The sequence below is a fragment of the Gallus gallus genome, chromosome 6 (genome assembly GCF_016699485.2).
Source record: "Gallus gallus isolate bGalGal1 chromosome 6, bGalGal1.mat.broiler.GRCg7b, whole genome shotgun sequence".
Lineage (NCBI taxonomy): Eukaryota > Metazoa > Chordata > Aves > Galliformes > Phasianidae > Gallus > Gallus gallus.
In genome coordinates, this window is record NC_052537.1 from 33,708,155 (window position 1) to 33,727,984 (window position 19,830).

Below are 19,830 nucleotides of genomic sequence, written 5' to 3' on the forward strand. Positions count from 1 at the left end.
TGAAATTAATAAATGATTAGCTAGGTATGAAATGGAGTGTAACAGGATTAAGCTATTTTATTCCTTTGTGCCTGATTTATTTTTATACACTATTAAATATGTAAATGATAAAACTACTAATCATATGATTGCTGCATAATGACAACTTTCTTGCTGATTAGAAAACTACTTTTAAGTGCACTACTTTTGAAATATTAAAAGGTCTGGCTGCTGTTTTGTACTTGGATGGCACCGCTTTAAAACCAGACAGAAACATCTTGGTAATGACCTGCATGCTCTGTTTTCTTTGTAAGACCAATAATTTGCAAAACAATTAGAGATGAGTATCGTGTCATTGCACGTGCTTCATATCTGGCTTTCATCTTGGTTGCTCCTTGTAAAATCAGCCTCTCAATAACAAATGGTACGGTGAGGTATGTACTGATGCCTTGTGAGTATAGACACAAGCAGGGAAAAAAGCGTGAGCTTAATAGCATAGCCTCAACTCTCTTACAGATATCCTCTACATCACGTGGTGGTAGTGGTGTGCACTGCTTTCTCTGTTTGGGATGATATATTCTTTGTTAACTTCTAAATATGCAGTAAGCGGTGTTCTTTTGAAGCCTGTCGTTGTTGGGCTGGTTTTGGAAGTGACCACCAGTTCTTTTTAGAAACAGCTCTGCTGTCCTACCCGAAACTATCACTTAACTCAACCTTTTTTCTTTCAAGACAACATGAAACTGTTATACCCAACGAGCTGCCCCTGATTCAGGAGGTTACCACAACACTACGGGAATGGTCTATAATATGGCGGCAATTATACGTTGTAAGTACCAATTTGATAGAACACTTACAATATTGCGTGGTTTGTGGGGGGAAAAAAGTGATGCTGTGAAAGGTACAGTGAGAAGTATGAAAAAAAGGGTAATGGATTTCCCCCTCTTAAGGTTTGTGAAGGCTACGTTATGTGGAACAGCTCTTCAGCATGGTCTGATAAGGCACAGGACTTGGAAGTGTGTCTGTTTACTTTATAAAATACTTCGTGTTTCTTGTGCAGAATCAGCTTTGTGGAGTGATACCTTGTTCTAGTAATAACTTGTTGAGCAATTATGACTAACTAGACAGAAAATCTTTTTTTATGAAGCGTTTTTATCCAGAATACACTGTTTTTAAAGACATATATCAGGCTTTCCCAATCTGCAGGCAACTCAGTTAAACAGAGAAAAAGAATTTTAGGCTGCTAGTCTTGCAGAAATTCTTATATTTGATGTCACTTTCCTTGGTGTAAACCTCAACCTTATGGAGATTCATCAGTGTAGGCCTTGTGCTTGTCAGTGCTCTTGTACTTGATTGATTGATTCAGATGTATTGACCTTACATTACATGCCTCAAATTACTTTTTTGCTTTCTTATATGCTTAAGTTCTAAGCACTTAAGAATACATTCCTGGTAACTTACAGTAGTAAATAAGTTTCTCAAATGGGTGAATCATAGAATCATAGAATGGCCTGGGTTGAAAAGGACCACAATGATCATTTAGTTTCAGTCCCCCTGCTGTGTGCAGGGTCACCAACCACCAGACCAGGCTGCCCAGAGAAATAGAGAAATACAATAATAGACAAATACACTATCTGTGAAGCAACACAGGAAAGTATTTGTAAGTAAGGTGCAAGTAGCATTCAAACATACAGCTGATAAAGCAGTTCCAATGTAAAGCAGCAGCGTGGTGTTGGATTTTAGGTACACTAGCTCTGACTCCTTATGCTTTCACTGTATGACAGCATTAGGACTAAGTTGTATGAAAATGAAAGTGTTACTTTTAAAGGAGGGTTTAATGAGGAATGTTTATCCCTTATAAATGTTCATTTGAAATCTTCAGTCGTAGCAGGAGAGGCTGTGTAAGGAGGAATGAATATTGTAATGTTACTGGGAATACAAGCTATTGCTAAAGAATACTGCTCTTAATACAGCAAAATTGAAGATGGCAGGAAATGAGAAATGCCCATTTTTATGTGCCTGGTTTATACTTGGTGTACTGTTAAGGGATATTTGAAGGTGGATAGAAACCAGAATTTCTGAGCAACTGACCTAAAGCCCATCGTAGGGATTTTAAGTCTTAAGATGTTTTGAATCACATCCGTGAAAGTAAAGGTAAGATCAAAACCAGTCTGCTGGAAGTGATCCTGTTTTGCAGTAGATAAGATGGGGGACAGTGCAGTGTGTGAAGAGAAACAGATCATATATGAAGAGAGTTTTAATGTGAAGCAATACTGGAGAGCTCATGTGTTGAGGAGCAAGGGAGAGATCAGGTGAAAGAGGAGGAGCAGAGTCTGCAGTGGGCACGGGGCTAAAAAACAAAGGGAAAATTAAAATGTCACCCTATTCAACTGTTTGATAAGCAGCATACTGACCAGATTGTGAAACCTGTATTTACACTGGGTTCTGCTGCTCTGTATGTTACTGATGATGATGCAGGTGGTACTTTGGCATTGATGTTCTTTTTTTGGATGTGTGTGAGCAAGATGAGATTGTGGTGTGTGTACAGGGAAAAAGGAGCAATGGGAAGAGATTGTTACAGGTTTTCTTATTGGGACCTGTGTGTGCTTTCTGTAGCTGTAACTTTCGGGAAGTTACAAAGTTCTCCTAATGTAGGAGTTGCTTGTTCTAACTGTTACCTGTCCTGTCTCTGTGGCTGGGATTTGTTTGTGGGAGGTGTTGAACAGCTGGGGAGTGCTGTGGTGCTTTGCTAAGAGCTTGGCATTGGGGAGCAGAGTGTAATACCAGCAGTGGCCCCAGCTCGGTGGCACATGGGGATCCGGTCCCTCTGCAGGATGGGGTAGAATATTTGGTGACTTTACTCATTGCTTTATCTCAAGTGTATGTGTTAGACTAAGTGCATGTGTTTATCTGGTACTAAGAGGACTGGTGCTTTGAGATCCCTTTTTTTCAAGGGGGTTATGTTGTCTGGAGGTAACAGATTTCAAACCACTCAGTTTACAGGCTGGAGAGATCTGTGTTATCAGCACATTGCATATTAAAGCTCATTAAATGACCACACTTATCCCTTTATTCAGCCCCATAATTTGTGTTTTTGGGTACTGAATAGGCATTTGGTTTTGATTTGCAGATGGTGGAGGAAGTGGCATGATCTTTGTCTCAGTAGTTTATGATTGCCTGCAGCACTGAAAATCATAAACCTCTTTCTCATTTGAATTTGTCTGCATTTAGCTTCCAGCCACAGGAGCGTGTTGTGTCTTTCTCTGCTACATTAAAGAGCTTTTAATAACTGGTATTTTCTCTGTGGAAGTTCTCACACTATAATCAAGTCAGCTTTTCGATGATCTGAACAGACTGAAGCCTTTACATTTCACAGTTAGATATATTTTTCCCTGAGCCTTTCAGACATTGTGTTATTTTTCTGCACATTCTGCAGGTTTTCATTTTTCAGACATAGCAGCCTGCTTTAACTTCATTGTAATTATTTAATTATTCTGGTTGGTTTCAGGCCAATATCTGAATGAAGGACAGGTATACGTAGCCTAAGTAATTTGGTGGTGTTTAGAAAGGTGTCGTCTTCTGTATTGAGTTAATGGCTTGGCTAGATTTTGTGGGCTAAGAAGAGGGTTATTTTGAGGGTTATAAAAAACATTATGACTCAAAGCCATTATCAAAACCATTATGACTTTAAGATGGCGTAAACACAAACATTTATATTTCTTTAGATACCCAAAGCAGAGTGTACGACTCCTTGTATTCAGTGTTCTATATATATATATATAGAGAGAGAGAGAGAGAGCATATATATGTGTGGGTGTGTGTGTGTATATGATTATATATGTGTATATATATGTGTGTATATACATATATATGTATTCAGTGTTCTATCTGTAGCAGTGTGCTGTAGATAGTTAGGCTCTCTGTGAGAGCTAGCTGTAGACTCGTATACTTTCAAATTCCTATCTTACAACTGTAATTCATTTTATGTACTTAAAAGATGTTCAGTAGACTTCAGAATTAACTTGTACTCATTTTTTTTTCCCTCCAAACAGCAAGATAACAGGGAGATGTTTCGCAGCGTACGGCACATGATATATGATCTTATTGAGTGGAGATCTCAAATACTGTCTGGGACACTCCCCCAAGATGAGCTCAAAGAACTGAAAAAGAAGGTGACAGCCAAAATTGACTATGGAAACAGGTTTGTGAACAGTGTTTTCCAAGTGTTTGTGACATGAAAACAAATCAGCTTAGTATTACACATTAGCTGTCAGTGATGTCTTGTAGTATCTTTATTCTTGAGTTCGCATGCAGATGGAATAGTGGTATATTAAAAGTCCTATTATAGCATAATAAAAAATGAAGTTGATACAGCATCTCTTTAGTACAGAGCAAACTGCAATATATAAAATAGAACCCTTACGTAACTCTTCCTTGCTTGCTGATGCAATCAATTTGAGATTAGGATGAAGTTTTGTGTGTCTTTTTTAAGGTCATTTAAAAAGCACAAGTATTTCCTCTGTTCAAGATGTCATTTAAACTCTATTCTCCAGCATAAAAAATACGAGGGAGTATTTTGAGTACCAAGAGAACATTGTAGTGCTGTCTGTGCACCGGAGACTGAAAAAGTGTTGAGCAAACCAGTATGTGAATCCCCCGTGATGTAGATAACTCATCATATTTCAGCTATTTGTGTTTCATTCTTTGAGAGCTGTCAAACTTTGCAGTATTCCTGTTCATGCCCTTGATCAGCAAAAGCCACAATTTGAAATGCAACAATAAACCAATAAGCCCATTCAGTCAGTGCTTCTGCATGCATCATCCAAGGCATGGACTGCTGTACCCCAAAAGACAATTGCCCAGATGTTGTTGATACTGTTTGTTTGGCTACTGTATTTTACCATCTGTCTGAGGAGATGGTTAAAGTTACTTTGAATAACCTCCAGATGCTCAGTGTTCAAACACAATAGAACATCTTGTGCTGTGCTTTATATTCATAATGTTCTGATGGACTAATTAAGTGATCAGAACATTCTCTGTAGAATATGGGAGGAAAGTGAATTCGAATTTCTGAGTAAATGCTCACAACTGAAAGGATCCTATATCCTTCTTATTGTAGTCCTGTATCTGTTTTTGTCTAAAATAAGCGAGAGCGATGATTTTGGCATCATAGAATCATAGAATGGCCTGGACTGAAGGCCACAATGATCATCCAGTTTCAACACTTTGCTGTGTGCAGGGTCGCCAACCAGCAGCCCAGGCTGCCCAGAGCCATATCCAGCCTGGCCTTGAATGCCTCCAGGGATGGGGCATCCTCAACTTCCTTGGTAACCTGTTCCAGTGCGTTCCTCCTAATATCCAACCTAAACCTCCACTGTCTCAGTATAAAACCATTCCCCCTTGTCCTATCACTATCCACCCTCGTAAACAGCCGTTCCCCCTCCCGTTTATACTCTGCCTTCAAGTATTGGAGGGCCACATCCAGACAGGAAGACTTCGTTATGCATTTTATAAATGTTTTCTGATCTAATCGTATTCTAACTTTTCCTGTTCTGTGAAATGCTGATTTGTAAATAAGATATTCCTATAAATAAAGATGACAATTTTGCTGCATGTTGTCAAAATAACTGAGGAAGTGAAAAAGTACTCTTACGAAGTTGTATTTATATTGTTTGTCTGAAATTGGGTCAGATAATTTTGTTGCAAAAACACCTTTCTTGTTCAGTTGCAAAAATCTGTAACTGGGACATTTAAGGAGAAATATATTTGTTTCTTTTTTCGAAGCATCAAATACAAGTTCAGGGATAAGACAAAGGAATTACTCCAGAGTGGAGTTTACTTCTGTTCATTTGACAATCTGTGCATCCATTCTTGTCCTGTTGGTGTGCTGTAGGCTGTGGGTGATTGCTCCTGTGAGTTCCTTTCCTCTTGTCCACTTGATGGGGCGGCTGTCCCAGAACTGTGGTTTTGGCTGCTCTTCTGTTCATCTTCAATGATGAAACCACTTTCTCACTGAAAAGCTCATCTGTGGGTTGCTTGAAGTGCTTAAGATATTTATCTGCACTTCGGAGTGGAGCTTAGGAGATGTTTATTAATGACCTGCGCTCTGTGGCTTGTTTGAGTGATGTGTCTCCCTTTGAGGTAATGCAGAGCAGTCAATTAGAAGGTTTCTATAATGACTTAGGAAGCTCAGAGATTTGTTCCAAACCTTTGGGTTTCCCCCTTGTCAGGAGGGCAGGGCGTTCTCCACAGTTCATACTCTTCTCTTAAGTGATTCTGGGTCCTGTCCAAAGGGGATTTACTCAGATAGACGATCAACTTCTCTGTGGCTTCTCAGGTCCAGCAAGCTTGATTTAAGACAATGTGATCAAACATGTCAAAGGCAAAGTTCCAGCAGCTCTATCATGAGAGATGACTCCATAATTAGGGATGGTAATGTTTGGGACTTGTATTGACGGGGAGCTGAGACTGATAAGTCTTAGAGAAGACAAATAGAGAAATAAGGTCAACTTAGACTTCAGTTTTCCACATCCTTGATTCTACTGCCAGCACTGCAGTTCCATGGAAAAAGGCTGGACTTGGTTATGGCAAAAACCTTCCTTTCTGCAGAGAATAAATGTGGATGTTAACTCCCTGCTGACAGAAGCCTGCCTTCTGCCTTAAATAGAGACATTTTGTGCCTTCATGTATTTTGTAGATTTTCACTAAACCGTGATTAACATGCCTAGGTGGAGAATATAGAGTGGGAAGAAAAGAACTGACCGGTTTGCATGTGGCGTGAATGTAGATGTCTGCTCTGATTCATCTGACAGTTCGAACAAACAACTCCTGCAAATTCAGTTGTTTAAGAAACTGCTTCCCCAGCTGTTCTGCTATTTCATGTACATCAGTTCTTCCTGTGCTGGTGGGAAAAAGCGTCCTCCAGCTAGGGATGGTTATCTCCTGGGCTGGTAACGTGTTAAATCCTTTTACCAAGTATCAAGTAATTATTTCTTTCACACATCAGGAGCAAATGCCATTAACAGTAAACACTTTGCAGGTGTTATTTAAGGATTTATTTGAGTACTGTTATTCACAAACGTGTTCTGTTTCTGTTCAGGATTCTTGATTTAGATCTGGTCGTTAGAGATGAAGATGGCAATATTTTGGACCCAGAGCAGACGAGCACAATCAGCCTTTTTAGGGCACATGAAATAGCTTCCAAGCAAGTGGAAGAGAGGTTGCTGGAGGAAAAAGTAAGAACTGCTGTGCAGCTGTGCCTTTTCCCTTTGAAACATAAGACTGTATCTTAACTAGATTAGTGCTACTGTTAGCATTGGTAATGAAGAATTTGATATGTTTATGAAGAGTGATCAGGTTTAAATATTTTATAAGAAATCATCAGGGACTTCTTAACTGTTGTGTGTTTTTTTTTCCTTTTACGACTTACTAAAATTTGCAGTTGTACCAATATATCAGCTGTGCTTGTAGGTTAATGTTGGAGATGCAGAGGTAGCACGTTTGTATATGCTAGATTTTCCTAAGGGTTTATTTTGGAGAATTGAACAGAGTAGTGCCCTCATGTTTGTGGGCTTTATGTTTACCAAGAGTGGAAAATTTGTTGAAATACAGGGGGAAAACAGAAAGACTTTCTCAGCCTTGAACAGTCAACTTTGCAATTCAAATTTTAATATTTATAATGAAAAACATTTCCATTGTGAGGAGTTTTCCCAGCATCAGTAGCAGGGGTTGGTAGAGCACACTGTTCCTGAGCAGCTCCTCAGCAGTGCGTTAATGCAGAGTAAGGAGTTCTGTGTCCTCCTGACTTGCAGTGGACCGTATACACACACTGCAGGGCTCACCAAACTTGATGTAAGCATTCTAATTTAAAGAGAAATTAAACCATGCCATTTTTGCATCCGGAGTTCTTTCACTGTCCCTGTTTAAACCGGTTTCCATGGTTGTTTCCTGTTTTTTTGTGGAAAGTACAGTATTAGAAACAATGTTTCTGTCTAGATGTCCGGTTGTGCCTTGTCCTCTTCCCATAGCTCACTGTATTTTAAGAGGCTCGTAGTTTGCTGTTGAGCATCAGCTGTTGTGCAGGAACTTGGCTAAGTGATGCTGAGGCTCCAAGTCAGTGCAGCAGAACCTGGAGAGGGATGAACTGGGGGCACTTTGCTGCAGTTTGGTGCCCATGAGAAGAGTCTCTGTGCTTCCAGTGCCCTCCCTCCCCATCTCCTTTTGGTCCCATGTGTGTTCCTCCCTCCTGCCTAGATGAGGAATTCATGGAAAGTCCCGTGGAGCTAATGGACAAAGGGTGGGCTGGTTAGTAGAGCGGCACTGCTGGCTCTCCTGGCTGTCTTGGTGCTTTGTACGTGCCATAGGAGACATAGAAGAGAACAAGTTTGCTTTTTTGCTAGGAGTGGTTTAGGCTCTCTTCTCCATTTGATTAGCTTCCTTTTTTAATAAGTGAGTGTATCAATGCTTCTTAATTTATTTTTGTTTCATTTTGTTATTCCTTATGGAGTAGCTCTTCAAGATAGAATTTACAACAAACTGCATTTTCTGGATCTAATATAAACAAAGACAGCAAGAGCAGGCACACAACATATAACTCCTTTTACTGTCTTAAAGGTTTCAGGAAGATTTTGTAAAGGTGGATATTTGTCAGGTTAAATTAAATTAAAGTTTCTTCTGTTCTTGAATTACAGTCTCAGAAACAGAATATCGATATCAACAGACAAGCTAAATTTGCTGCCACTCCTTCGTTTGCTTTATTTGTAAATTTAAAAAATGTAGTCTGCAAAATAGGGGAAGATGCCGAAGTCCTCATGTCTCTCTACGATCCCCATGAATCCAAATTTATCAGGTTAGTGTACTCCTGAGTGTACTCCCTTCTCTGTTCTTCCTCAGTTACAGTAGTGTGGTAGCTCTGCAGGATGATGCAGGGCTTATGAAAGTCAAATTTCTGTGAAATGTGTAGGACGGGGTTATCTGGGAAGTAATGATGCAGCAGCACTTCAGTTGTATTCAGCGCAGCATCCGGCAAGTCCCTTCACCCTGGGTACATTTCAGGGTCGTGCTGTTCCTTATCACACCGTGTCTTCAGTTCCTCAAGTGCAGAGCTTAAATGAGACATGAACACACCTGCAAGGCTGCGTGTGCTCTCTTGGCAGCAGCGCTGACAGCACTGTGAGCCGTTCCTGCGCCCCCTGCTTCCCTGCAGAAATCTGTACGCTTCCTTGCTGAGGAGCTGCTTTCCTTTATGAATGATGCATGCAAAGGAAAATGGCAGCTGTCTACTAAGTAAATATTAATTTGATTAACATAGATTGGGCTTAATATACTCCTCTGTAAGTTGACTTTATAACCGTACATTCAGCAAAGGCATTTAAACAAAAAAAATTCTTCAAAATGCTGTTTTTGCAGTGAAAACTATTTGGTGCGCTGGTCAAGCTCTGGGCTCCCCAAGGACATCGACAGGTTGCACAACCTCCGAGCAGTGTTCACTGTAAGTCTGGGGGGGCCGGTTGACTTGCAGAGTCTAAAGGATTTCTCTCATGATCTGTGAATAACTGAGGAGTTATTGCTCTCTGTGCAAATGGTGGAGTTGGCTCTGCTAGTCACAGTCCTGCTGGAGGCTCCTATGAGCCATTTCTCATAAATGTCTCTTTAAAACTTTTAAACACAAGGGTGAAGTTGCTCCGTGAAGGTTTAATTTACTAGAAATGACTTGGCTTCCTAAGCAACTAATTCACACAAAAGTCAAGATAAGGCGTAACTGCCGTTACAAACATGCTTAAAATTCTGGGAACAATTTGTTCTTGTGCTAAAGCCTACGATGACGAAGGCAAACGTTCTAAATGCACTAAATGGAACTTGTAATTCAACTATGATAAAACAACCTGACAAAACTTGTATTTCTAGGACCTCGGCAGCAAGGACCTGAAAAGAGAGAAAATCAGTTTCGTCTGTCAGATTGTGCGGGTGGGCAGAATGGAGCTGAGGGACAACAACACGAGGAAGCTGACCTCTGGGCTCCGGCGGCCTTTTGGAGTAGCAGGTAATTTCTTGGGTGCAGCATCCCTGGTTGTCACATCGCACGGTTCCCTAAGCCTGTGCTTAGTCACTGTTGGTTCCTGCCCCTCAGGGTGTCCCCTCACCACTCTTCTTCCTGCACTTATCCTTAAATTCAGTGGACTTCATTTTTGTTTTCAGTGATGGACGTTACCGACATAATTAATGGAAAAGTTGATGATGAGGACAAACAGCACTTCATACCATTTCAACCGTAAGTAATAGCTTAAAGAATAAGCAGAAGTAAAAAGATTGTGCCTTTCCATTGCAGTTTAACTTTTGATTGCAGGGTGTGTTCTATAGCATGCTGAAGCTGATTTATTTCAGTTTGATAGCTTATCTTAAATATTACATCTTAGTTTTTGTTCTTGGCAATTTCCCAATAATTACAGTACCAGTCAGCACCAAAAACTTCATTTTTTTTAAATTGAATCTAAAGGGTACGTTCTTGGTTTTGTTTTGTTTTGTTTTTTTGCATGAAGATGTCAGGGTTATCACACTTCAGAAGTGCAATGCTTGATATAGTTACATTGCTGGTTCAATGCTGGCTAAGACTGAAAAAGACATCCAGTCCAGGTGACCTCTGTGAAATGAGTTAATGACAGCATTTATCTTTTCCTTGGTAGGAGATGAAATGGCACAGTAGGGCCCATAGTAGCTGTAAAAATAAACATTGAGAAATTGAAAGATGGCTTGATGTACATCCTGGAATACTTCTCATTCTTTGGCTTTTTCATATGAGACTTTACCAGAACCATTAAATATTTTGGCTGGATGGTGAAGGAGATCTGCCTGCTGTGCATGTTATAGTCGATATAGAGGATCAGGGAGATAAGCATCATGCTTGGTCCTGGTCTTAGTTTCCGTCTTCTGAAACTGCAGACCTTTCCATAGTTGAGACTAAACTAAAGGCATAGTTGCTGTCGTTTTGGGTTTTATTAATTTAGTCTGTAAGGTGCATTGGGCAGAGGTCAAAATGAAAACAGCAATATCCATTTCTGTTAGACAACTTCTGGAGTAATTAAAGGAGCTCACAACAAGTATAGAGATGATGGTGTCCCTCTAAAATACTGTTATGTTTGCATACAGTGCAGTTGCAGATCAGTTTTGGCTTCCAACCACTAGGTCATATTAAGAAGTACAACCTGATTTTTTTTTTTTAGTGTGTAGAAGTGTGCACATATATTTTTAATTTTGTGGGAAGCACTTCTAGCAATGAAGGCATTTTAACAGAGGAGGACTGTGGCAGAAGTTCACTTCCATTCACTTATTCTTTGAAGTGTAGAAAGGTAGAAGGGATAAGTCAAATGCATGTGTGTAGAGCTGTAATGCTTAGTTTATTCTTTCTAAGGAATGTTACACTGCCATCTGTTCAACATTGTGAATGATGAAGTAATGTTAAGCAAAAATTCCTTGATTAATATGCTAATGGGTATTCAGAGGGTTTTTAATAATGCAAAAAAAAAAAAAAAAAACAAACTTGAAATAAAGTAGTCACAAATTAAACTTCATTTTGGCAAAAAGGCCTAATTTTGGAAGTCCTCATGGTTTGAAGATCCAGGGGTATAGACAGAATGTCAAGGTGCTGCTGGGAAAGGATGTATGCCTAATGTCTGAAATGGCTTTGTTTGTATGTAACAGCATCCGCTACTGTGAAAATCATAAGTGTAACTATTTTTCAAGGGAAACAGACTTCTGTAGGGAAGAGTGCTTTCACCATACCTTGATTGTGTGGCAAACAATAGCAAGCTTTCTTCTAGCAAGTATGGAAATATGCAATGAAAATGAATCTTTGTGTGTCAAAGTGGATGCTAATGGCACATCTAGCTTTCTGTTCCATTAAAACTGATTTATTTTTTGTGTGTATAAATCAGGTATTTGAAAAGATATAGAATGTGGTTTTTTTTTTCAGCTCTAAATTAAAACAGGCTTCAGAAAAAGTGTATTCCAAACAGCACGAATAATGTGAAAGCACGCAATGAATGCTGGTGTCATTATTTCTAATGTAGACTTAGGCTATATATGAGCCACATTTTTCTTCTCATCCCATGCTTCGCTTCTGTTGTACCACATGCAACTCTGTTTTCATATCTTTGTTTGTATTCATTCACTAGCCACCAACACAATGGCTGTCGAAAGCACTTGGCAAGATTGCTTAAATGACACTTAATGCTGGTGTTTATTTATAGGTTTCATCTTTTCATTTATTCATCAAGTTTAACAGAATGTTTGGATTATCTGCTTTTCTTGTCCTCTGCCATTTCTGTGAGATGGATAGAAACTTTTCCCTCAGGCGGTATGCACTGCTGCTTCCTTTATGGAACCCCAGCAGTGGCCCTGGAGGTGGAGCAGGGCCAGTCTGTGGCTTCGTATTCAAAACAAAAACCTACCTGTGTAGGTTTTCACTGCTTAATTGAGGGTTCTCAGGTGGGAGATTCCCTTCCTATCCTAATAAAGAGTGATGGAGGCTGTGCATGCATGTTCCTGAAGGAAGAAGTAACAACCCGAGTTCGCTGTACTTCTCTTCAGTAGATCAGCGTTCTTCTGATTAATGGTCTTCCTCTGTCTTGTTACCTTTCCTGTCCTTTGTCTTGCGTTGACTAATAAATACTCTTTGTCACAACTGTGATATGATCTTTTGTGTTTCCTTGTTACTGTGACTTCTGGTTTTCTGTGACCCTTTGTTTCCTGGTGTTGGTCGTCATGTGCATCCTCCAGGCTAGCGTTGGATGACGCCATTCGACACAAGCAGCTGAACATATCATCCCGTTTTTCACCCAGGGTGGCAGGGGAGAATGATTTCCTTCAGACTGTTATAAACAAAGTGATTGCTGCTAAAGAAGTTAACCACAAGGGTCAGGGTACGTACTGCTCTTTCTATACACTGGTGTATGTAAAAATGCTTATTGCTCGATTTTCAGCATGGGATTGTTATAATCATGGAGTCAAGGGGCATAATAGCACCAACACTGTTGTTTGGTACCAAAAATTATATCTGTGCTGTGTTTCCTCTCCTTCAAGATTGATACTGCTATTTCTGCTCAGCATCTTTTTGCCCCTGTTGTCAGCCCTGCAGACCGCCTGTCCTTTCTCTTCAGTGTCCCTCACTGGGACATCTCTGTATTTCTGTGCTGAAAACTGCTTCAGGAAGTCTGCCCCTGTGCCCCACAGCTGCAGATGTTGTCTTCCTTGTGCTGAAGGAAGGAATAGTCCTTTCCTTCCCCTCCTTCTCCTTGCTTTGCAGCTGCGTTCGCAGCAGTTGGCTTCCCATCAAGCAAGCAGGGGATTTCTCCCATCAGAACCCACACTGATGCCTCTGCAGGAAGAAGCAGCCCCAATGATCCCTCTTGTTTCCTCTGGATTGCCTTTGGCAATGTATCTGCCAGCTAAAAAGTGAATTGTGTGGCTCTGGTTACAGTATTAGCTGTTGTCTTTTTTTCAGTCTGAATTAATGTACTTCCAGGCAGGCCGGTGCAGAGCTCCCTGCTTGCAGTCTGCTTTTGAGTATGTGAAAAATAGGCACAAACCAGGACAAATTATGTGCTGCTTTGCTGGTTGTTTTTTTTTTTAATTGATTTTTTTTTTAAATGACTTTCAGTAAGTAAAACTCTAAATTTTCATATATATATATACATATATATAAATTCTTTTTAACTGAAGTGAAAAACTTGGATCTGATTTCCTCCCCTCTTCAGTTTTCACTTGTGAGAAATGCATATCAGAAAGGAGGAAGCTCTGATTCATTCCAAATGCTTTCCCTAAGCCAGGCCCTGCCCACCCCCTGCAAACCAGAGAGGACAAAGAGTTGTGCCTCGGCCAGTCCTTGTGGGTACATTACTGTTTAATGAAATAGCAGCTGGTAGGACTGTCTTTGGCAACAAGTCGGACCAAAGCCATTTGTGAGAGACTTTAGTAAAAAAGAAAGCTAGCTGCCAGATATATACAAAACAAATGCTTGGTTAAATTGTGGGTTATCCTGTTACTCACACAGTTATTTTATAGATGAATATTTTTGGGGTATTCTTTTCATAGTTTTTAATTTTGGGATCTTCTGAAAATTGCTGCTGCAATTATTTCATGCTTCAGCGTAATTGGCAGGCACTTCACCAAGTGTGGAACACTTTTTTTTTTAGTGTCTTTTTTTTCCCCCTAAAACAAGCATGCCTGATGTTAGTTGGCAAGCATTGGCTTTAGCGGCTGCTTCTGCTGCTGAAGAGAGGAAAATGTTGACTGTGTAAAGCTGATGCTGTGGATTTGGGTGTTCAGTGCCTTGAAAACAGCTGATGGGGGTGGTGGGCCCGAACCAATTCAGGTTATCTGTCAGCTGTTGGTGCTGGCTGCCTTGGTGCCTATCCATATTGCTTGGTTGTGAAGTGTAACCTCGCTTTGAATGGAGAAATGTGCCACTTCTCTTTCTTCCTGTGGAAGATAAACATTCTGTTAGAAAGAACTTGTGAGAGCTGAAAGCTTGAGGCTGTTCTGTTAATGGCTTAATGACTGCATTTCTACAAGGCCCTGTGTGTAAGACATGAGGAGTGAGACAAGTCTGGTTCTCAGAATGCTGCCAGGAGGAGTTCTGGTGTTAATGGTGACGTGTGAAGAGCCTTCGTGTGTCTGGCTGCTGCCCAGTGGTTTCCCTCTTACAGTTGTTGTACTGTGATCCTGGTGACCTGTTATTCTCCTCAGTAAAGGCATGTTGTAGTGAAGGTTCAAGGTCATGACTGAGATCTGGGCTTTGTAAGCCTGTCTGTGAGAAGCTGTATGCAATTGCTCCTGAATGTGTCCCCTAAATGGATAAATGTCTTCAATAACTAGAAAAACCACAAGTTTAATAATAGTGATTTTTACCCGACAGGTTTGTGGGTGACTTTGAAACTTCTTCCAGGAGATATTCATCAGATTAGAAAAGAGTTTCCACACTTAGTGGATAGGTCAACAGCTGTGGCTCGGAAAATGGGGTTTCCTGAGATTATCATGCCTGGTAAGCCATTGTGTGAATGCACTCTGCTTTGTTAATTTTTAACCTTCTTTAAATACCTGTATGCACAGAAGCTTTGGGGAAAAAAGAACCTGCAAATGGTAGTGGTATCTATTAAGAATAGGACGTCATCAAAGGATCTTGGGGGTCTCTTCTAGATGATCTTGGAGGCCTTTTCCAACCTTGATGATTCTATGATCTTGTCCCAGAATATGGATTGGAGATAAGTATACACATGCCACATGTGCTGCAGAAATTAATAAAACTAGTAACACCCATAAAACTAGTAACCCCCTCCACCCCCAAATAAGAGACATGATATTGAGATGACAATGGAAATTCTCCTGTTTCCAGTGAAGGAAAATGTATACAAAATGCACTGTTCATATTGTTTCCCTAGCAAGGGCAGATGTAAAACTTTTATTTCCTGAGGTGAATCCAAACCAGAAAGCAGATAACATTTTTCAGAGCAAAAGGCTTGATCTAGAGATAGCAGGTCTCTTTAGGGTTTGTGCCAACTTTGGATAGTACATATAAAAGAGAGCTATAATGTCTCCTTTCTTAATATATTCTGTGGATGTTCAAGTCTGGTGTTTATTTACAAAAACAAACGCCCATACAAACAGAAACCCCAACAACGACAGAAGCCAAACTTCAGAATACAGGAAAAGTTGATGCTGTCCTTTCAGATTGATGGGCTCTGGAGAAGCCATCAGATACTTTCAGAAACGAGTGAGTTCCAGCTCTCCTCCTGTGGCTGCAGACTGCATGTGTCAGATATTTTACGATATAGCCAATATGTTCTAAGTGCCTCAGCACCTCTGCTTGTTATGATGGTATGTTGGCACGTAGGCCATCTGCCTCTTGGAATTATTGGAAATCCTGTTTTCCAGTTCATTGCAAAGTTTTACTTTAATGGGGGTGAGGCTGAGGAGCATTTTAAGACATAAAGCTAATCGTAGTCCTCCCCTGAAACCCTCAGCAGCAAAAACATCAGAACATCTCCCAGTGTAATGTTATAGCAGACCTCCATAGACTGCCATATAAAAATACGTGTGTGAGATAAGTTGAAGGAATTGAAATGTCTCCTTTCAAATTAATAATGGAAAAAAAAGAATAGAGCCAACACGAGAACTGAGGTGTTTCTGGAATGATACGGTACATAATCTTAATGATGAGGATGTGTTCTTTCAGTCCAGAAATAATTGTGTGGTTGTTTGTGCTATTTATTTGTTAGCTTCAGCTCTATGCATTGATAGTTCAAGTTTACAAATCTTAAGTCAATTTTAGCTAACCATAGCTGCTTTCAGCACTGCTGGTTTTCAATGTTCAAAATACACTGGCTTTCAAACATTTTGCCATATGTGTATGTATGTTTGTTACCAGTAATGTTGGTCATTGATTCTGTGGGCTGTTCATTTCACAAATCAAAAGATTCACTGTGAAAATCACTCCAAACTTTGTGTTTCTTTTCTTGTAGGTGATGTTCGGAATGATATCTATGTAACGTTGGTTCAAGGAGACTTTGACAAAGGCAGTAAAACAACAGCAAAAAATGTAGAAGTTACAGTGTCTGTTTATGATGAAGATGGGAAAAGATTAGAGGTATTATTTGGTTAACACTTATTTTTTCATATGTATGTTTAATCTCTTCAACATCTTTTTAGATATTTTCAACTTTAGTCCCTATTTCTGTTTACAACAAAATTTTCTCCTTCTCATGATCCCCTTATCATATCAATGCATGTTTTCTGTCATATTTTGACCTACTTACTGATTTATTTTTTATGTGTTGAATTGAAAAGTAGAGGTTAAGATGGACATAAACATTTTCTCTTCTGCTTGTGTTTTCTAGAGTGTTATTTTTCCTGGTGCTGGTGATGAAGCCATCTCAGAGTACAAATCAGTGATATATTACCAAGTAAAGCAGCCTCGCTGGTTTGAGACTGTAAAGGTACAAACACATTACAATAATTTCATCCATTGGTGTTCATATGAAGTTAATATAGACTTCAGTCTTGAGAAGCAAATTTAGGAAACTGAATGCTTGTAGCCATCCCCGGTAGAACAAAAGGAGGTATTTCAGAGATGGATTAGTCTTTCATTGCATAAAAAAATTATTTCATCCTTCTGGTCAAGATGACTGTTTTGGGGGCACTGCACCATCTGTTTAGGAATGGTTTTTACTCTTTCCATGAAACTGACCTAGGAAAGCAGAATATTGAGATTAAAACGTAATTGTTATACTGTTGAACTCATCGTTGTTTTGGGACTTGGCTGATTGTGCTGCAAGCTTGCTGAAGCTGCTTGGATAATAACATTTTAGCTTAAATGCCAATTTTTATGTAGGAGGCCAATGTTAGCTTAATGAAATATTCTGAAGTCAGTGGGAACAGTAGATACATACCAATGAAGAGGCTCTTTGCATCTCTCCACACTGTGGTTTCAAGTCAAAGTAGCTCTCATTGCATGTGGCAACAGAAAGTTGTTGCTGGGGAGTCTCAGAACCCCTGGATGTGGTAGGGAGCAGCAGGACAGCATGGAGCTTGCTGGTGCACGTGACCGAGGAAATAAAGCAACAGAAATATCAAGGGAGAAGATTAGTTACATCTGTGCATGTTGGTTACATGGGGATCAGTGATGCACTAATAGTTTGCATAGTACAAGTGGTGCATATGTAATAAATATCTTAAAAAGCTCACCTTTGCCTTGACTATCAAGGTGGGCTCATTCCTGAGCTGGGAATGCTTTGAGGTTTCAACCATCATAGCTGTATCAGCCTTAGTATCTCCATGTCTTGCTGGATAACTTAACAGCATTGCTTCATTTTCCTTTTTTTTTTTCTTAGTACAAGAATTGTTGATTTTCCTGGGAAGTCTGTGACCTTTGGTCTTTGGTGGCCAACTGAAACTTGTCCTTAACATTAATGTTTTGTAAAGAGCCAGGACTAGTGTTGAAAATGTCTAGATGAGATTTGGTAGCAGTAAGTACACTTGAAGATACTGCCCTGATTGTTTCCTTTCTCCATCCTCTCCCACAATACGTGAAGGTCGCAATCCCTATTGAAGATGTGAACCGGAGCCATTTGAGGTTCACGTTCCGACACAGATCGTCACAGGACTGTGAGTAATTTGGCCTTTTCATTATGATTCTTGTCAGTGTCTGGTGCCAAAATCTGCTGAAACGGGCATAAAATTTCTAATCTGTAATTGACTGTTACGGTTGGTTTTGCTGTGCGGATAAGCGTTTGCCTGTTTGTTTTATGTTAGCTTTTCAACTTTTCTCTTTGCAACTCCTAGCTCTTACCTTTGGCACTGCCTTTTCTTTTCCTGCCCAGTCATTTCTCCAAACGAAATAAAAAGACTAGTGAGTAAAGCTTTCAGTTAGGAGCTGAGGGGGTTGCGGTGTTGCTCATCTTAGAGGTAGGTGGTAGTGAAGATATTTAAATGTTTAATAGCATCCCCCATGTGAAATAAGAATATGAAAGAGCAGTTACAGCAGGCTTAGGATTAGTAGTAGAAGCTATTAAGAAACTTGGTTTCCGTTTCTGGTTCTCAAGCTGACTTGTGGTTGTTTTGAAGTGATACTTGAGGGCTTGTGGTTCTCCTCAGCTTTTGGGTAATATTGCAGCTCAGATGCTTTGATAGGCTGAGCATCCAGCCAATCCTGCTAGGCATCTTCCATTTGTCAGCAGTTGCTCTCTAGTAAAATTTGGGGGTCCATCTTGGTTATGATAACATTCATTCCCTGTAATAATGACAATGGCTGTCTCACTGGACAAGAATACCTTTTTAAGTTGGCAGCAGTTGTTTTTGCTGCACAATACATGTGTTGACCAAAGTGTTAATCAGGTGGTGTCCACTGGATGCATTTTAAGGTATGCAGTACTTTTTATGTGTACTCATCTGTGTGGTGTGGAATTTATTACCCCATAACAGTTATTTAGTTAAAACAGTACATTTTGTAAGATGGTCATTAATAAGAGATTCTCTTTGTTTCAAGAATAGTACCTACTAATGAAAACAGTGTATGCAGAGAATTAGTGTCATTGGTGTCAAAATTATGATGGTGAACTGCAGACTACTAGAGTAAAAAAAAAAAAAAAAAAAAAAAGTATGTGATGGTACAAACATTTAGGTTAGCCACAGTTTAAATATTAATTGCACTCTGTGCTTTAGGGCCCCAGTGCTACTTCATGGGCTTATTGGACCATCTCAAGTTGATTGCATTTTCCTTCTGGTTTTATTTCGTAATTTACTTTGCAGTTTCTATTAACCATGGTTGCCTTGTTGTTATTTTTTGATGATACCGGGTGTTGAACAATGAGAGCATACTTGAATGCATTAGCTAGTTTATATTGGTTATACAATGGGTTAGCATGGCCAGACACTGATGCATTTTTTTTTTTCCTGGTTTTGGTTCTATGTTACACATAAAAGACTACGGATTTTTTTCTTTTTTCACTTTTTTTCTGCATCTGAGAGCCTTTCTTAGGATATCACTCACATAAAGGTTGTCCATTTTTTCACACTTTAGATGAAGTGTAACTACTAACGTTGAATACTTAATCATGTTATAATTCTTTTTAACAGCCAAAGATAAATCTGAAAAAATATTTGCCCTAGCCTTTGTGAAGCTCATGAGATATGATGGAACAACGTTAAGAGATGGAGAACATGACCTTATAGTTTATAAGGTATAGAATTTTGAGATGCCCTTCCCATAGTTGGTGGCTAAGTATGAGCATTGCTTACTTCCAGTGCACAACTTTGTTACACAGTGATGTACACAACAAGATGCTTGTTGTGGAATATTATAGT

The 19,830-nt window shown here is 39.7% G+C and overlaps 1 protein-coding gene across 7 annotated transcripts in view; it reads left to right on the plus strand.

Moving 5' to 3' along the window:
* The window catches only part of DOCK1 (dedicator of cytokinesis 1), a 275,550-nt gene that overhangs the window by 27,188 nt on the left and 228,532 nt on the right, over nt 1–19,830 (plus strand). For 6 of the 7 annotated variants that reach the window (XM_046943088.1, XM_046943087.1, XM_040702563.2 and 3 more), the window contains 13 exons: nt 709–805; nt 4,029–4,177; nt 7,076–7,211; nt 8,667–8,824; nt 9,385–9,466; nt 9,883–10,018; nt 10,174–10,246; nt 12,751–12,893; nt 14,888–15,013; nt 16,491–16,615; nt 16,866–16,964; nt 18,060–18,132; nt 19,603–19,706. In XM_046943088.1, the coding sequence (XP_046799044.1) occupies nt 4,044–4,177; nt 7,076–7,211; nt 8,667–8,824; nt 9,385–9,466; nt 9,883–10,018; nt 10,174–10,246; nt 12,751–12,893; nt 14,888–15,013; nt 16,491–16,615; nt 16,866–16,964; nt 18,060–18,132; nt 19,603–19,706 (1,389 nt within the window). In that variant the 5' untranslated portion in view covers nt 709–805; nt 4,029–4,043. The remainder of the gene's footprint in view (nt 1–708; nt 806–4,028; nt 4,178–7,075; nt 7,212–8,666; nt 8,825–9,384; nt 9,467–9,882; nt 10,019–10,173; nt 10,247–12,750; nt 12,894–14,887; nt 15,014–16,490; nt 16,616–16,865; nt 16,965–18,059; nt 18,133–19,602; nt 19,707–19,830) is intronic. The other variant, XM_040702565.2, reaches the window with a different exon arrangement.